Source organism: Staurois parvus, unplaced genomic scaffold (genome assembly GCF_062004578.1).
Source record: "Staurois parvus isolate SC_StPar_1 unplaced genomic scaffold, SC_StPar_1.0 ptg000312l, whole genome shotgun sequence".
Classification (NCBI taxonomy): Eukaryota; Metazoa; Chordata; class Amphibia; order Anura; family Ranidae; genus Staurois; species Staurois parvus.
This window is the reverse complement of record NW_028318108.1, coordinates 86,741-103,318: the sequence shown is the minus strand read 5'-3', so window position 1 is coordinate 103,318 and position 16,578 is coordinate 86,741. Positions and strand designations below refer to the sequence as shown.

Below are 16,578 nucleotides of genomic sequence, written 5' to 3'. Positions count from 1 at the left end.
GAAAAGAAATGTAAGGTGTAAAATGGAAGGTGTTAGTTGGTTCTATATGAGGCCAAATCCATTGGATGCACAACATATACTGTACGTACTGTATGTCAATCATTTAGTATCAATGTGATTTTAAACGTTTGTTGACCTTTGCAGTGGCGTAATAATCATCTCATGACTTTTTTATATAGCGGTAATTTGACTATTTTCCCATTTGGTTATCTGTATTTCTAAAGAGGAGTTATTACAGTGATAGTTTACCGATATTGGAATTGATCCACCTGGTAAATACTTACTAGATAATTAAAGAACTCCTGCACTCACTCTGCTCAGTATTTGTATATTTTATGGTATTATCTGCATTTTTTTTTTTACCCCAGTTGGCTTCAGATTAAGGAACGGCAACTTCAAAGTCTAAGCCTTTATGCTTTGTAAGCAAATGCAAATTGCCAGTCCTTTAATCATCAACTTGTATGTTTTTGAGCAAACAAATTTTTGTTTCTGACTCATTAGCAGCTTGATTTTAGTAACCAATGTTTATTGGGAACATATCGTCACAATTAGGTTGTTTTATCAGTTTAATATAGATAAGAAATGTTTTCAGTGGAAAAATATTTCATTACAGTCATATTATTTTTGAATAAGGAATTGACAAAGTCTCAAGGTACTTATACAAATAAACAGAACACTAGATCTGGTGAGCAACAATTAGATCTGTACATGAATGCATGTTTGTGAGCTACCCCCCATCAGTGCAGGCTGCCTGGGTGACCAAGCTCGGGGAAACAGTCAGCTAACCAGGAAGGATTATAATAGGGATTTATTATTGTTTTTCTGAAATACAGCCAGCACCATCAAATGTGTCTGCACCAGGCACAAAAATGCACACCCAGCTGGTCTTATTGGGTATTTTTATGTCATGGTTGTTCTACAGCCCAACTTTGAAGAGGTCACATTTGTAACCACCACCTTCTGTACATGGATACCTTAACCACTTCCTGTCAGGACACTTTTACCCCCTTCCTGTCCAGGGCAATTTTCAGCTTTCAGCGCTATCAAACTTTGAATGACAATTGCGCGGTCATGCAACACTGTACCCATATGAATTTTTTACCATTTTTTTGAGACAGATAAAGCTTTATTTTGGTGGTATTTATTCACCGCTGGGATTTTTTTTTTTGCTATGTAAATGAAAAAGTCCAAAAATTTTGAAAAAAGTGTTCTTCTTATAAAATTTTGCAAATAAATAATCTTTCATCATAAATCTTGGCCAAAATGTACTCCGTTATATTTTTAGTAAAAAAAAAATAATCCAAATTAGTTTATAACCAAAAATTATAATTTTTAAACATTTTTTTTACATTTTTATTTATTTTTTTATATTATTATTTTTTTTTTTTTTACATACTGTCACCCTAGCAGTACAGTGTCACCATGGTGACACTGTACTACTTGTGGGGGGTGATGAAGATTTTTATTTTTTTTTACAGTGATTGCTTTTACACCCATATAGGATGTAAAAGCAATCATTTCTCTTTCGCTCTGTCTGCATTCTTGCAGCCATTGAGAAATACTGAGTGAGCTGTGATTGGTCACAGCTTGTCACATGGCACAAGGCTGTTGTGAATAGCCTTGTACCATGTGACCTCTGTGACAGGGGCAGACTGACAACTCACGGGGCCCCCAGATTTCACACGTAGCAAGCAATGATGTCACAAGTACTTACTACTTTGCATGTGATCACTGATTGGCCAATCAGTGATCACATGATCGGGACCTCGTACAGAGGTCCCTTCTGATGATCGGTGTTTCACTGTGTCCGGAGGACACAGCGGGCACCGGATCGCAGTGCTGCGCACACCCAGGGAGCGCGCACAGCTAGAAATTTATGTACGGCAACCCTCCCCTGGAGTGCCACTGTCCTGCCGTTTATAAACAGCAGGCGGACGGTAAGTGGTTAAGTTGCCAAGCATATTTCACATGAGTGCTCTGTTAGGCTAGGTTTACACTAAACAATACTCTGAAAAGTGTTCCGCAGTGGTTAACTTTCCAAAATGTGGCTAAGCAGCCATTGCCAGGCATTTATGAAGTGATCCTGCCACCTCCTGAATGCCTGTTTTGTTTTTTGATGAAAGGCCATTTATAATGGTCCTCAGTTGCTGCGTATTGACTTGAATGCGCAAGTTTGACAAGCCGTGCCACCTGTCAGTATGCCGTGTTAAATTTGTCATGACAGAAAGAATTGTGGCCAAGGCCTGTGCACATTCCCCTCCTGCTATATTTTACTCTTTAGGTGTTTTTACCACCACCCCTAAAGCTGCCTCCCCCCCCAGTCGCCCTTGTGAAAGAGACTTATTGGGGGATGTAAGCGTATGATATCCCTCACTGTTGCATTATTAAGAGTGCACAACTGTGAGTTTGTCAATGAGATCTTCTCTCCAGCATGCCAATTTTACTTGTACCAGAGTTTGTCAGAAAGTGATGAGCGATTAATTCCACCGGCATGCACTCCAAACCAGCTAGCCAGTTTTGGAGATGTTTTTATTAATGAATAGTGTGAAATGCATTTTTCTGGATTTATTGCTGTGTCCTTGTGTAGAGATTCACCCCTGCTATTTTCCACTGTCAGTGGGGGAGAGGTTGGAAGGAAAAAAATGTTAACACTGATTTTCTCAGGTGTTCAAATACTTATGTTCAGCACTGCAAGACAAATAAATTCTTTAAAAATCATACAATGTGATTTCTTGAATTTTTTTTTTAATTCTGTCTCTCAGAGTGGAAATGCACCTACAATGTGAATTTCAGACCCCTCCATGATTTCTAAGTGGGAGAACTTGCAAAATCGCAGGGTGTTCAAATACTTCTGTTCCTCACTGTAAATTAGATTGTACAGCAGAAGCTATGAAGGCAGTTTTGAGGAGCATGGGTCTCGTTTTAAAGAAAGAGAGGAATGCAAACCTTACCAATTTGTTAGAACTATTGGCACAAAAGAAATAGCCCATAAAATAACACCTCTCTTCCTTTATACCAAGAACTTACTAAAATAAGATTAGATATACAGAAATTGCCAGATGAAAAAACAAAATTTTTTCAAGAACGGGTAAAGAGTGTTTTCTATGCAAAGGGGAATAAACATAGGTGCAAATTGGCATATTCAGTAAGAGAGCAATGAGCGGCAACATATATTCCCAAGATTACAGGGACACTAAAGGTAATTTTTTAAAATTAAAATATTAAACATGTTATACTCACCTGCTCTGTGCAATGGTTTGACACAGAGCAGACCCAATCCTCCTTTTTATCGGGTTCCCCGCTGGTGATCTTGGACCCTCCTCTTCTTAATGTGCCCCAATAGCTCTGCTCCGTGCACACACACAGCTGGGTTTAGCCCTGCCCCGTGCTTCCTCCTCACTGCATTCGATTGACAACAGCAGTTGCCAATGACTCCTGCTGCTGTTTGAGTCCTGTGTGAAGAGAAAGAGAAGGAGAGAAGAGAGGCAGCCGAGCAAAGCGCCTGATCTCCTCTCTCTTCCCACTCGCACAGGGAAGAGGGGGACAGGAAGAAATAAAATGTTTTTTTCACCTTAATACAGGGTATGCATTTAGGTAAAAACATTTTGGCTTTAGAACTTTAACTCCCCTTTTAGGGTAGTCAAAAGCAAGGAACAAATAGCTTCAGAATTCCATACATTTTTCTTTTCTCTATATATTATTTCACCTTTTTTTACATTGGCCTCATATGAGGCACATTTACAAGAATATTTGCAGCCAACTGCTTTACCCTGAATGCCTTTGGAAACATTAAAATCTTTGGGTGACCCATTCAGAGAGCATGAACTATTTCAAGCTATTAAATATCTTCCTTCTGGGAAAAGCCCAGGCCTGGAAGCTCTAAGAACTAACTTTTATAAATATTTTAATGATTCTCTAGCACCTATACTGTTACAGACGTTTGATGCTATATTACGGGAAAATGCACACATTGTTGATCTCCCTAAAGCAGGGAAAGATAATTCACATTGTAACAATTATTGTCCTATTTCTTTCCTCCATATGGATGTCAAAATCTATGCAAAAATGTTAGCTAATCGCTTTACACTGTCAATGCCTCTTCTTATACATCAAGTTTATCCCATGTAGAGGAGTTGGCAATAATACTAAGACTGGCCATACATTATACAATATTCTTATTCAATTTCCTTTAGATTTACCTTACTCAACTACGTAGTGCAAAGGCCTGCCTGATTGCATAACAATTTAAAGTGTTTAGGTTTGACCTCATATAATATGGTTTTGGTAAATCTAAAAGGAAATTGTACAAAAAAATTGTTTAATTTATGGCCAGCCTTAGTTGTGGGCTACAACAGAGCGCAATGTAAGCCTAATACCTATATCCTTGTTACTTTGGTTTCCCCCTTCAGTATTGCCTTCCGCTGTAAAGTTATCTTTTTTTACATCAATTGTTTTGCGGACATGGAAACAGGTTTCCAATGATTGTCATCTTTCCTTGATATATGGGCCCTTAACACCTATATTAGGCAATCCAGAATTCCCCACGCCATGTGAATCTGTATCTTTTTTTACATTGACAAATAACCGAGACTTCATATATGTTTCAGTGCTTACAAGGGAGGGATTTACGACAACTTTCTCAATTTTTCTATCCTATAATGTTACCAAGAGGAGCTTGGATGCAATAGTTTCAGCTAAAATATTTTATTGATTTTATTGCGAGTTATAACCAACTGAATCTCCCACCTACATTATTTGAACAGATATGCATGTCGGGAAATTCAGGCAGATACAATATCTTTCTTATACAGCCTCCTACCTGCTAACCAACAAGGAGAGAAAGTGTACAGTATTATAGGAGGGAATGGGAGACGGAATTGAAAATCACATTATCAGAAGATGATATCTCAAAAACCTTTATAACCCATAAATTAAATATGTCAAGCATTGCCCAAGGAGGAAATTATTAATTGCTAAGTCACTGGTACAGAACCACTTATGGATTAAGTAAGATATCAGTGCTGAAACCAGAAAGACAGGTTAAGGAGTACAGTGGGGGAAGGCATGTACTTGCATACAAGGTGGAATTGCCTATTGATTTAAAATTTTGGGAGGAAGTAGAGAAAATATGTAATATTGCTGACAAATCTTGATTGGACCCCAGAGATGGCATTGCTCTTGATGGCTTGTGGCTCCATGTCCTCAATTAAGAATTCATTACTTAGGTTCTTTCTCTGTGCAGCTATAACCTTGTATCGTAGACACTGGCAATCTATAAAACATCCAGAGGGAGAATGGGGGAAAGGGGGAATGCCTGTTTTAAGGCCCCCTTCCCTATGGGACTGTGGCAGTTAAAAAGTTTCAAGGATCCCTTGAGTGAGTGAGAGGGCCATAGGTTTCTTGACCACCCTCATCTCCTTAGGGGATCATTGTAGTGAGCAGGTATCAAGGGAGACTTGTAGAAGGTCAGCTGACCTTGGGAAAATTTCAGGAGGGTCACATGACCTCCTGGAATTTTCTGGAAGGTCTTGGGGGCTATATAAAGGGGGTTCAGATCTCAGGATTTCACATGGCTCAGGAGGCATCTCTGTGGTGCTCCCCTCCCTCCTACCCCTTATCTCTGTTGCGGCCAATTAATATGTGGTAGGGTTACCTTTAAACTTAAAGGAGGACTTTTGTTGATAAAAATGTATTCAGCTTGAGTTTTAATGACTAAGCTGCAATTTGCTTTTTATAATCTTAAGGGATGATTGATAAGATTGTATTAAAAATGTACAGTTTGAGTCACAGTGACTGAACCATTGCTTAACCACTTGAGCTCCAGAGGATTTACCTCCCTTAATGACCAGGCCTCTTTTTGCTACTCGGTGCTGCACTAATTCAACTGATAATTGCGCGGTCATGCAATGCTGCACCCAAACGAAATTTACGTCCTTTTTTTCACACAAATAGAGCTTTCTTTCGGTGGTATTTGATCATCTGTGCACTTTTTATTTTTCACGCTATAAACATAAAAAGGCCAAAAATTTTGAAGAAAAACAATATTTTTTACTTTCAGCTATAAAAAATATATAGTAAACTCAAAGTTGGTTATAAATTTAGGCCAAAATGTATTCTGCTACATGTTTCTGGTAAAAAAAAATCCCAATAAGTGTATATTGATTGCTTTGTGTGGAAGTTATAGCGTCTACAAACTATGGTATAAATACTGCAACTTACGCCATTTTTCTGCTATACAGCGCTGCGCTAGTTTAATGGACAATTGTGCGGTCATGCAATATGGTACATAAATTAAATTTACATCCTTTTTTTCCCCCACAAATTGAGCTTTCTTTTGGTGGTATTTGATCACCTGTGTGGTTTTTATTTTTTGCGCTATAAAAAAAAGGCTGACAATTTTGAGGAAAAAAAACAATATTTTGGACTTTTTGCTATAAAACATGTCCAGTAAAAAAAAATGCAAAAATCAAATTTAGTCATAAATTTCTGCCAAAATGCATTCTGCGACATGTCTTTGCTAAAAAAAAAACCCAATACGTGTAAATTAATTGGTTTACGTGAAAGTTATAGCGTTTACAAATGGCAGGAAAGATACTGGGATTTTTAGGGGTTTTTTTATACTAATAATGGCGGTGATCAGCGAATTATGGCGGCGATCAGGGACTTATGGCAGCGACCAGCGACTTATGGCGGGACTGCGGGACTACGGTGGACATTCTGACATTGGGGGGTACTGACTTGGGGTCACCGACATCCCCAAAAACACTAATACAGTGATCAGTGCAAAAAGAAAAACACTGACACTGTACTAATGGCAATGGGGAGGAAGGGGTTAACTTTATTTTGCAGGGAAGGGTTATAGGAGTGAGGGGAGTGTTTTAGTAGGGGGCGGGGGGGTGTACTGGGCGGGACAAGGCTGATCGAGAAAGAGAAACTCTTCTTTCTCGATCAGCTCATCCTCGAGCTGACAGGGAAGTGACAGACAGCACAGCTACTGCAGCTGTGCTCTCTGTCACTGTTTGCCGCCGATCACCGGAACATAGCCGCTAATGAGCGGCTGTGACCCGGCGACTGACATCTGCGGCGGTGATCCGCAGGACAGATAGGGCGGCGGCGCGCCTCGCGCGCCCCCCTATTCGTTTACAAAACACACGTCTTAAAACGTGGTTTTGCCTGTGAGTGCCGCCCTGCCGCCGTATATGTACAGTGGCTGGGCGGCATGTAGTTAAGTGAGAACACTTAAAGTTATGATTTGTTGTAATAATATTATTATTTAGGTGAATAAAAAAATATTTAATGTTTAAACCAATAATAAAATGGCCGCGGCCAAGTTATCTTTCAAGAAATTGTTTTTTTGATATACTTCCTGTAGACCCATGGATAAGGGAGATGTGTTATTTGATGAGGATGGAGGAAATGATTGCCAAACAACAGGATTGACACCAGGAGTTTAGGGTCAAATGGAGCAAGTGGGTTTTAATTATGGACACATGATTTAGGCTTCTGACCCGATTTGATTTGTTTTGAATTGAGTTTTTTCCAAGTTAAAGAATGGATAGGTAAGCATTGCTGATTAATTTTTCTTATGAAAAAGCAATATAAACATTCTCCCCACTTTCCTCCTTTTTTAAAATTCCCTTTTTGCCTATGTATTAGTGTATGGGATTGGTACATGCTATGATCCTATATTTTGTATTTAAGAAAGTTATAGCAGGTAAAAATTAGAGAAAGTTTTTCTATATATAAATATATAAGTATGTACATTATTGATTTATTTCCTTCCCTTTTATTCTGCATCCATTTGATATTAAAAAATTAGTAAGCTTGGATTGAACGAAAAAATGTATTGCAGTTTACAGTCCTTAAGTATGGTAGTTGCATTTTTATTGTTCCGGCTTTTTTCCCCTATATTCTGGCCTGGTTATCTGACCAGTAACACGCTTCTTGCCTTAGAATGTCTCCACTCTGGATGGAAGAGCAATAGAGACGCCTTTGGAGAGCAGTACTGTCAACCTGGGGAGAGGATAGTGTTAAATGAACAAATCAAATTACGTTGGACTAGACCAGTGGTGGGCAACCTTTTTTTTCAACTGAGCCAAATCTCACCAAAACCACGATTGAAATTTATTTTGAGAGCCACATTTTTAAAACTGAAAATACATCCCCCATATAGTAATTCATCCCCCATAGTAATTCATCCCCCATAGTAATTTATCCCCCATATAGTAATTCATCCCCCATAGTAATTCATCCCCCATATAGTAATTCATCCCCCATATAGTAATTCATCCTCCATAGTAATTCATCCCCCATAGTAATTCATCCCCCATAGTAATTCATCCCCCATATAGTAATTCATCCCCCATATAGTAATTCATCCCCCATAGTAATTCATCCCCCATATAGTAATTCATCCCCCATAGTAATTCATCCCCCATATAGTAATTCATACCCCATAGTAATTCATCCCCCATATAGTAATTCATCCCCCATAGTAATTAATCCTCCATATAGTAATTCATCCCCCATAGTAATTCATCCCCCATATAGTAATTCATCCCCCATAGTAATTCATCCCCCATATAGTAATTCATCCCCCATATAGTAATTCATCCCCCATATAGTAATTCATCCCCCATAGTAATTCATCCCCCATATAGTAATTCATCCCCCATAGTAATTCATCCCCCATATAGTAATTCATCCCCCATAGTAATTAATCCCCCATGTAGTAATTCATCCCCCATAGTAATTCATCCCCCATATAGTAATTCATCCCCCCTATAGTAATTCATCCCCCATATAGTAATTCATCCCCCATAGTAATTCATCCCCCATATAGTAATTCATCCCCCATATAGTAATTCATCCCCCATAGTAATTAATCCCCCATATAGTAATTCATCCCCCATATAGTAATTCATCCCCCATAGTAATTAATCCCCCATAGTAATTCATCCCCCATATAGTAATTCATCCCCCATAGTAATTCATCCCCCATAGTAATTCATCCCCCATATAGTAATTCATCCCCCATAGTAATTCATCCCCCATATAGTAATTCATCCCCCATAGTAATTCATCCCCCATATAGTAATTCATCCCCCATAGTAATTCATCCCCCATATAGTAATTCATCCCCCATAGTAATTCATCCCCCATATAGTAATTCATCCCCCATATAGTAATTCATCCCCCCTATAGTAATTCATCCCCCCTATAGTAATTCATTCCCCATATTGTGTCAATTCACTTACCTTTGCTCCGCGCGTTCTTCTCGCCGTGTTCCCGCGCCGTTCTGGTCTTCAGGGCGGACTGTGAGAGGAGAGGAGTTTGTCACGCTGCCCCGCCTACATCCTGGCTGCCCCGCCTACATCCTGACAGCTGCAGAGTCCTGACTTTTGGGGCAGCCGCCCGAGAGGAGGGAGGGGAGCGGGCGCCCGGCACACAGAACAGCCGCATTTAAGTTTGTAAAGAGCCGCATGTGGCTCGCGAGCCGCGGCTTGCCAACCACTGGACTAGACTAAAGCTGGCTATACAATGTTAGTGCTGGTTCACACATTTGCAGTGCGGGTTGATTCTCAGGCTTCACAACTAATTGACACAGTAGTTGTTCAGGTCAGGTTTAAATCAGGTTCAGGATATGTTCAGGTCAGGATTTTATCCTGTTCACACATGTGCAGTTTAGAAATGGTTTCCATAGAGGTCAATAGTCTGTAATCCGCACCTGAATTGGACCGCACTGCTCAAAAATTGGACAGCACTCTTTTTCAATCCGCACTAAATCCACACCGCCAGTGCTAATGTAATTCCACAGGTCATGTGGATTGGATGTGGTTCAAACTGTATCCAGTCTGCATATCTGTTAACTGGCAGTCTGGCACTTAGTATGTTTTTGTTCAGCCAACACCAACAAGATGGATGGAGGAATCCACCCCATCAGGACATTGTACCATGACAGTTCAACCTGTTGATAGATGTCTATCAATCAACTTCTGTTGAGCAGGGATGGCCACGCACTGATTGAACCAGCAGATTTGTGATCAGTGTATGGCCAGTGTAACAAATCAAAGCTGAACTCCAGCTAACAAATATTATTATTATTACACAGGATTTATATAGCGCCAACAGTTTGCTCAGCGCTTTGCAATATAACCGGAGACAATACAGCAACAATACAGTTCAATACAAAAGTGATTTGAGGGCCCTGCTCCTTGGAGCTTACAATCTAGGAGGGAGGGGCTAGTACAAAAGGTAGTAACTGTGGGGGATGAACTGGTTGGAAAAGTAGAAGATTCCAGTATTAGCTGAGGGCAGGATAGGCTTCCCTGAAGAGATAGGTTTTCAGAGATCGCCTAGAAGTGAGCAGAGTAGGTGATAGTCTAATAAATTGGGGTAGAGAGTTCCAGAGGATGGGGAAGCTCTGGAGAAGTCCTGGAGATGAGCATGGGAGGAGGAGACAAGGGAGCTAGAGAGTAGGTCTTGCGAGGAGCGGAGAGTACGGTTTGGGTGATATTTAGAGACAAGATCGGTGATGTAATTTGGGGCAGAGTTATTAATGGCTTTATATGTTATTGTTAGTGTTTTGAATTTTATCCGTTGGGAAACGGGAAGCCAGTGGAGGGATTGGCAGAGAGGGATGGCAGATACAGAACGGTCAGTAAGGTGGATGAGTCTGGCAGAAGTATTCATGATAGACTGAAGAGGGGATAGCCTGCAATGAGGTAGGTCAATGAGGAGGGAGCTACCATAGTCAAGGTGAGATATAACATGGGAGTGAATAAGTTGCTTAGTGGTTTCCGTGGTTAGGAACGGGCGTATCTTGGAGATAAATAAAAGCTGACCATTGTAAGCACCCCTGTCAGTAGTCAATGGTTTGTGCCAACCCTCTAACTGCCAATTTTGCTGGACTTGTTCTGTTAAAAGAAGAAGAAAAATAACAGACTTAAGCCAGCCATTGATAAGCCGTAAACTGAACGTTCTGTTGTTCAAAAATGAAACAGCTAATATGATTGTGCCATCAATTTTCTAAAAAAAAAAACCACACCATGTTGGATCAGGCATGAAAATCGCATGCCGTAGCTGGCACACTAATGATGCAAAAAACAAATGATTTGACAATCGATATAATTTTAGTTCGGTTTTTGACTCATCTATGGCTGGCTTTAGGCACCATCTATATAGTCATTTAGCCACACTGTGAATCCCAGTAACAAGAATCTACACAGCACAGCCAGTGATTATCTGCGGTGATTGTGGCTGGAAGGACTCTGTGGCTGGCTTTGCAAATAGGCACAAAAGGCTGCAGCCGCCAACAGCCTGTCATTGCACTGTATGGACTCAGCAGCCACTCCTATACGGACGAAGCTATCAATCCTACCCGCAGAAATCAGTAGATACTTGCTGCTGGGATTTGCAGCATGGATAAACACCTAACCAAATGGCATCTCACTAGTTGGGTCACCAAGTGAAAAAAAAGGAAAAAAGCCTATAAAAGAAAATTAAAGCAGCCCCTACATCTAATAATTGGTAAGCTGAGGTATATTACATTTTTGTTTTGAGGTTTAACACTCTAAGTTACACATGAAAGCAGCAGAAACACTTTGCCTATGTAACTATTATAACTCTGACATAACTTACAATATATTTGCCCAATATTCCAAAAAACAATATGTTATGATTGCAATTTTTGAATTAGTTTTGTAACTCTCCGTTAAAAGTATTGTATTAGAAACATATTTTAACTATCATTATTACCTGGTATGTGTGTCTCATCATTTAAATTAATCACTTGCCCTGCAGAGGATTTACCCACCCCCCCCCCCCCCCTTCCTGACCAGGCCATTTTTTGCGTTACGGCGCTGTAATAATTTAACTGACAATTGCGCGGTCATGCAACACTGCACCCAAATTAAATGCATGTCCTTTTTTTCCCTCAAATGGAGCTTTCTTTTGGTGGTATTTGATTGCCTTTGCAGTTTTTATTTTTTGTGCTATAAACATAAAAAGACCGACAATTGAAAAAAAAAAAAGCAATATTATTGACATTTTGCTCTAAAACATATCCAGTAAAAAAAAGTTTTTAAATCTAATTTCGTCATAAATTTAGGCCAAAATGTATTCTGCTACACGTCTTTGCCAAAAAAAATCCCAATACGTGTGAATTAATTGGTTTATATGAAAGTTATAGCGTTTACAAATGGCGGTATATATACTGGAATTTTTTTTTATACTAGTAATGGAGGCGATCAGCGACTTATAGCGGGACTGTGGAGGGCATTCTGACACTTGGGGGGAACTGACTCACTGCCACTGACATCCCCACTGACTAATACAGTGATCAGTGCTAATAAAAAGCACTGACACTGTATTAATGGCACTGGACAGGAAGGGAATAACATGTGGGCGATCAAAGGGTTAACTATGTGGTGTTGTACTGTGTTGTCTGTGTGTACTTTACTGTGTAAGCACGCTGCTTTGTATGGCTCTGCTATGCAGAGCCATACAAAGCAATGTGCTGGTGCTGACAGGGAAGAGATCTGTATTGTTTACATACAGACCTCTCCCCTCAGACCTCAGCGACTTATAGCGGGACTGTGGAGGGCATTCTGACACTTGGGGGGAACTGACTCACTGCCACTGACATCCCCACTGACTAATACAGTGATCAGTGCTAATAAAAAGCCCTGACACTGTATTAATGGCACTGGACAGGAAGGGAATAACATGTGGGCGATCAAAGGGTTAACTGTGTGGTGTTGTACTGTGTTGTCTGTGTGTACTTTACTGTGTAAGCACGCTGCTTTGTATGGCTATGCTATGCAGAGCCATACAAAGCAATGTGCTGGTGCTGACAGGGAAGAGATCTGTATTGTTTACATACAGACCTCTCCCCTCAGACCTCAGCGATCGCTGGGTGACAGCGGTGAATCTCTGGCCGGGACCTGGTGATCGACAGCTGAATAGGGCGGTTGGAAGGCGGTTAACCAGCCTACACCATGTCGCTTATTTACTAATGAAGTCTAGAATTTTCACTCCCAAAATGTTGTGAATATTCCCTTATCCAATCATGTGAAAATCTTATGCACGTGTGATTTTGTACTCAAAGTGAACAGGAATTTGGCTTTTCTTTTGATTGAACAAATGAAGTGAATATTCATAAAATGTTTGAATGAAGATTCTTAACTCCTTTAGTAAACCAGCTTCTATAGCATTCACTCAAAGTATCTTTCATTCAAAAAAGGGAGAGCTTAGAAAAAAAAAAATATGTATATATATAATTTTTTTTCCATTAGTGTTTTAAAAGTATTACTGTTTCACATTTTAGTCACAGAATGCATTAAAGTGGTATGAAACCCATCATGTATTATACTGCAGCTTACCAATCATTAGATGTGGTGGCTGCATCAGTTTTCTTTTTTTAGGCTTTTTCCCTCTGTTTTCACCTAGTGATCTGGCCAGAAACACAACACCTGCATTAGTGAGACACTACTCTGGTGGAATGAGCCCTGGAAACAGCAGACAGCAGCTTGTCAGTCTGGGGGGATGGAAGTGTTAAATGTATTAGCAAATTTGAATACAATAACAAATTGAAGCCAAACTCCAGCTCACACTTTATAATCACTTACAGCAAACATTTTTTTTCCTATTGGGACAAAAGCTTTATATGAATAAATGAAAGCTGATCATTGTAATCAAGCCTGCCAATAGTAAATGGTTTGTCTCATCCATGTAAACTGATACATTCTGCTGGAGAGTTTGCGCTTCTATAAAACAGCAGACTTTCTGCCTGAATCAGCAGATGAAAATAAGAAAGAAAGCCTAAAAAAGGAAACTAATACAGCTATCACATTTAAGAACTGGTAAGTTGCAATATAATAAATGTCTGCTTTTGGGTTTAATACTGCTTTAACCACTTCCTGTCCGGCCCTTGTATATAAACGGCCGGACGGTGGCAGTGCAGGGGCGGGTGGCCATTTATAAACGGCCTCCCTGCCCCCTGCTTGAGCGCTCTCCCTGGGAGCGTGGAGCACTCTGATCCAGTGCCCTCTGTGTCCTCCGGACACAGTGGAACACCAATCGTTATACGGGACCTCTGTGCGAGGTCCTGATCATGCGATCACTGATTGGCCAATCAGTGATCACATGAAGAGTAGTAAGCAAGATGTCACTTCTGACATCATTGCTTACTACGTGTGAAATCTGTGAATGATCACAGAGCAGGGGCGGACTGACCATTTGGAAACTCGGGCACTGCCCGAGGGCCCGGGGTCAGTAGGGGGCCCCATGAGATGCCCCTGGTACCTATTTCATTGGCTTTTTTGAGTTTGGGCAAGGACACAGAGGCCCCATGATCCCCTATTGCCTGGGGGCCCCATGAGTTGTCAGTCCGCCCCTGTCACAGAGGCCACATGGTATAAGGCTATTCACAACAGCCTTGTACCATGTGACAAGCTGTGACCAATCACAGCTCACACAGTATTTCTCAGTGGCTGCAAGAATGCAGCCAGAGAGAAGGAGAAATTATTGCTTTTGCAGCCTTTATGGGTGTAAAAGCAATCAGTGTAAAAAAAAAAAAATCTTCATAACCCCCCACAAGTAGTACAGTGTCACCATGGTGACACTGTACTGCTAGGGTGACAGTATGTAAAAAAAAAAAACATAAATAATAATATAAAAAAATAAAATAAAAATGTAAAAAAAGTTTTAAAAAATTATAATTTTTGGTTATAAACTAATTTGGGTTATTTTTTTTTACTAAAAAGATAACGGAATAAATTTTGACCAAGATTTATGAAGAAAGATTATTTGTTTGCAAAATTTTATAAGAAAAACACTTTATTTCTAAATTTTTGGACTTTTTCAGTTATATAGCAAAAAAAAATAAAAATCCCAGTGGTGAATAAATGCCACCAAAATAAAGCTTTATCTGTCTCAAAAAAATGAAAAAAAATTCATATGGGTACAGTGTTGCATTACTGCGCAAATGTCATTCAAAGTGTGATAGTGCTGAAAGCTGAAAATTGGCCTGGACAGGAAGCGGGTAAAAGTGTCTGGACTTGAAGTTTGTTAATGTCAAATTCGATAGCAATGCAACAAATCTGATGTAGGCAATATAGGGATTAAAGCAAGCCTATAAGCAAATGTTTTCCTAAAGCCATGTTTTGCTGAGATGGGTGGATGAATAATAGTAAAAAGGATGAATTACTATCATTCCTGGAGAGAAAGCTTCTTCAGTCCATCTTTAGTGCTTGACACATGACTAAAAGTCTATTTGGCCACATAGGGGTTTATTTACTAAAGCTGGAGAGTCCAAAATCAGACTCCCTTCTGCATAGAAACCAATCAGCTTCTAACCTCAGCTTGTTCAATGAAGCTTTGGCAATGAAACCTGGAAGCTGATTGGTTTCTATGCAGAAGGGAGTCTGATTTTGGACTCTCCAGCTTTAGTAAATAAACCCCATATTGTCAATGCATTGTCAGTAGTTTAGGTACTGCAGGTTTCTGATTTCAAATCATAAAAAAGACTGAATTCATACTTACAAGCAATCCTCCTCCAAACAGTCCTGGAAGCCACCACTCATAACAAGAGATGGAGTTATAAAAGAGTTTCCCATCTTCTACATAGTCTGCAATAAGTGGGGTCAAGTTCAATATAATAGCCAGTATAGACAATGCCAACAGAAAGAAACCATTACAAGTAGACCAGTTCTCTGTACAGGTCATGTTGGGAGATCGTGAACCGATGTCTTCTAAAGATGGACTGGTAACATTGCGGTCTGGCACAACTCCTCAAAAGGACAAAGTTAAAATTTACCAGAAAGGCATATCAATTATTAAATAGAATTTATGAGGCCACAAGGAAGTAAAAAGTATATTTCTGTAGTCGTCATGAAATTAAGTTGTAAACTCCTGTCATGGATCTTGCTTTGCATATCACTTGATTAGGTAAATGCATACTGTCATTGCTAAATTCCTGTACTTTGCTCCAATAATAAAGTGAATCTGTCTTTATACTTCCTTGATTTCTTGAGTACATTTGAGAAAAAAAAAAACACTAGGTATGCCTTGTCCATTTCCAGAGCACTCCCATACCCACAAGAATCTGAGGTACTTTATTAGGAAAGCAGTGGGGTTGATTTACTAAACTGGAGAGCAAAATCTGGTGCAGCTCTGTCAGTCAGCTTTCAGGGTTTTTTGTCAAAGCTTAACCACTCCAATCCAAAGCATTTATCCCCCTTCCCGACCAGGCCATTTATTTTTGTTACTTTAACAATTGCGCGGTCATGCAAAGCTGCCCCCAAATGAAATATATGGCCCTTTTCCCACAAATAGAGCTTTCTTTTGGTGGTATTTGGTCACCTCTGCATTTTTATTTTTTTAGCTATAAACAAAAAAAACCCAACAATTTTGAACAAAAAACATTATTTTTGACTTTTTGCTATAAAACATATCTAGTAAAACAATTTAAAAAAATCTAATTTTGTCATAAATTTAGGCCAAATTTATTCTGCTACATGTCTTTGCTAAAAAAAAATTCCAATACATGTAAATTAAATGGTTCAAGTGAAAGTTATA

At 39.6% G+C, this 16,578-nt stretch overlaps 1 protein-coding gene across 1 annotated transcript in view; it reads right to left on the bottom strand.

The window, feature by feature from the left end:
• Positions 1-15,751, bottom strand: part of TM4SF20 (transmembrane 4 L six family member 20) — a 28,849-nt gene extending 13,098 nt beyond the window's left edge. The window contains exon 1 of the mRNA XM_089683487.1: positions 15,544-15,751. Within this exon, the coding sequence (XP_089539613.1) occupies positions 15,544-15,726 (183 nt within the window). The 5' untranslated portion in view covers positions 15,727-15,751. The remainder of the gene's footprint in view (positions 1-15,543) is intronic.
• Between the last annotated feature and the right edge of the window lie 827 nt (positions 15,752-16,578).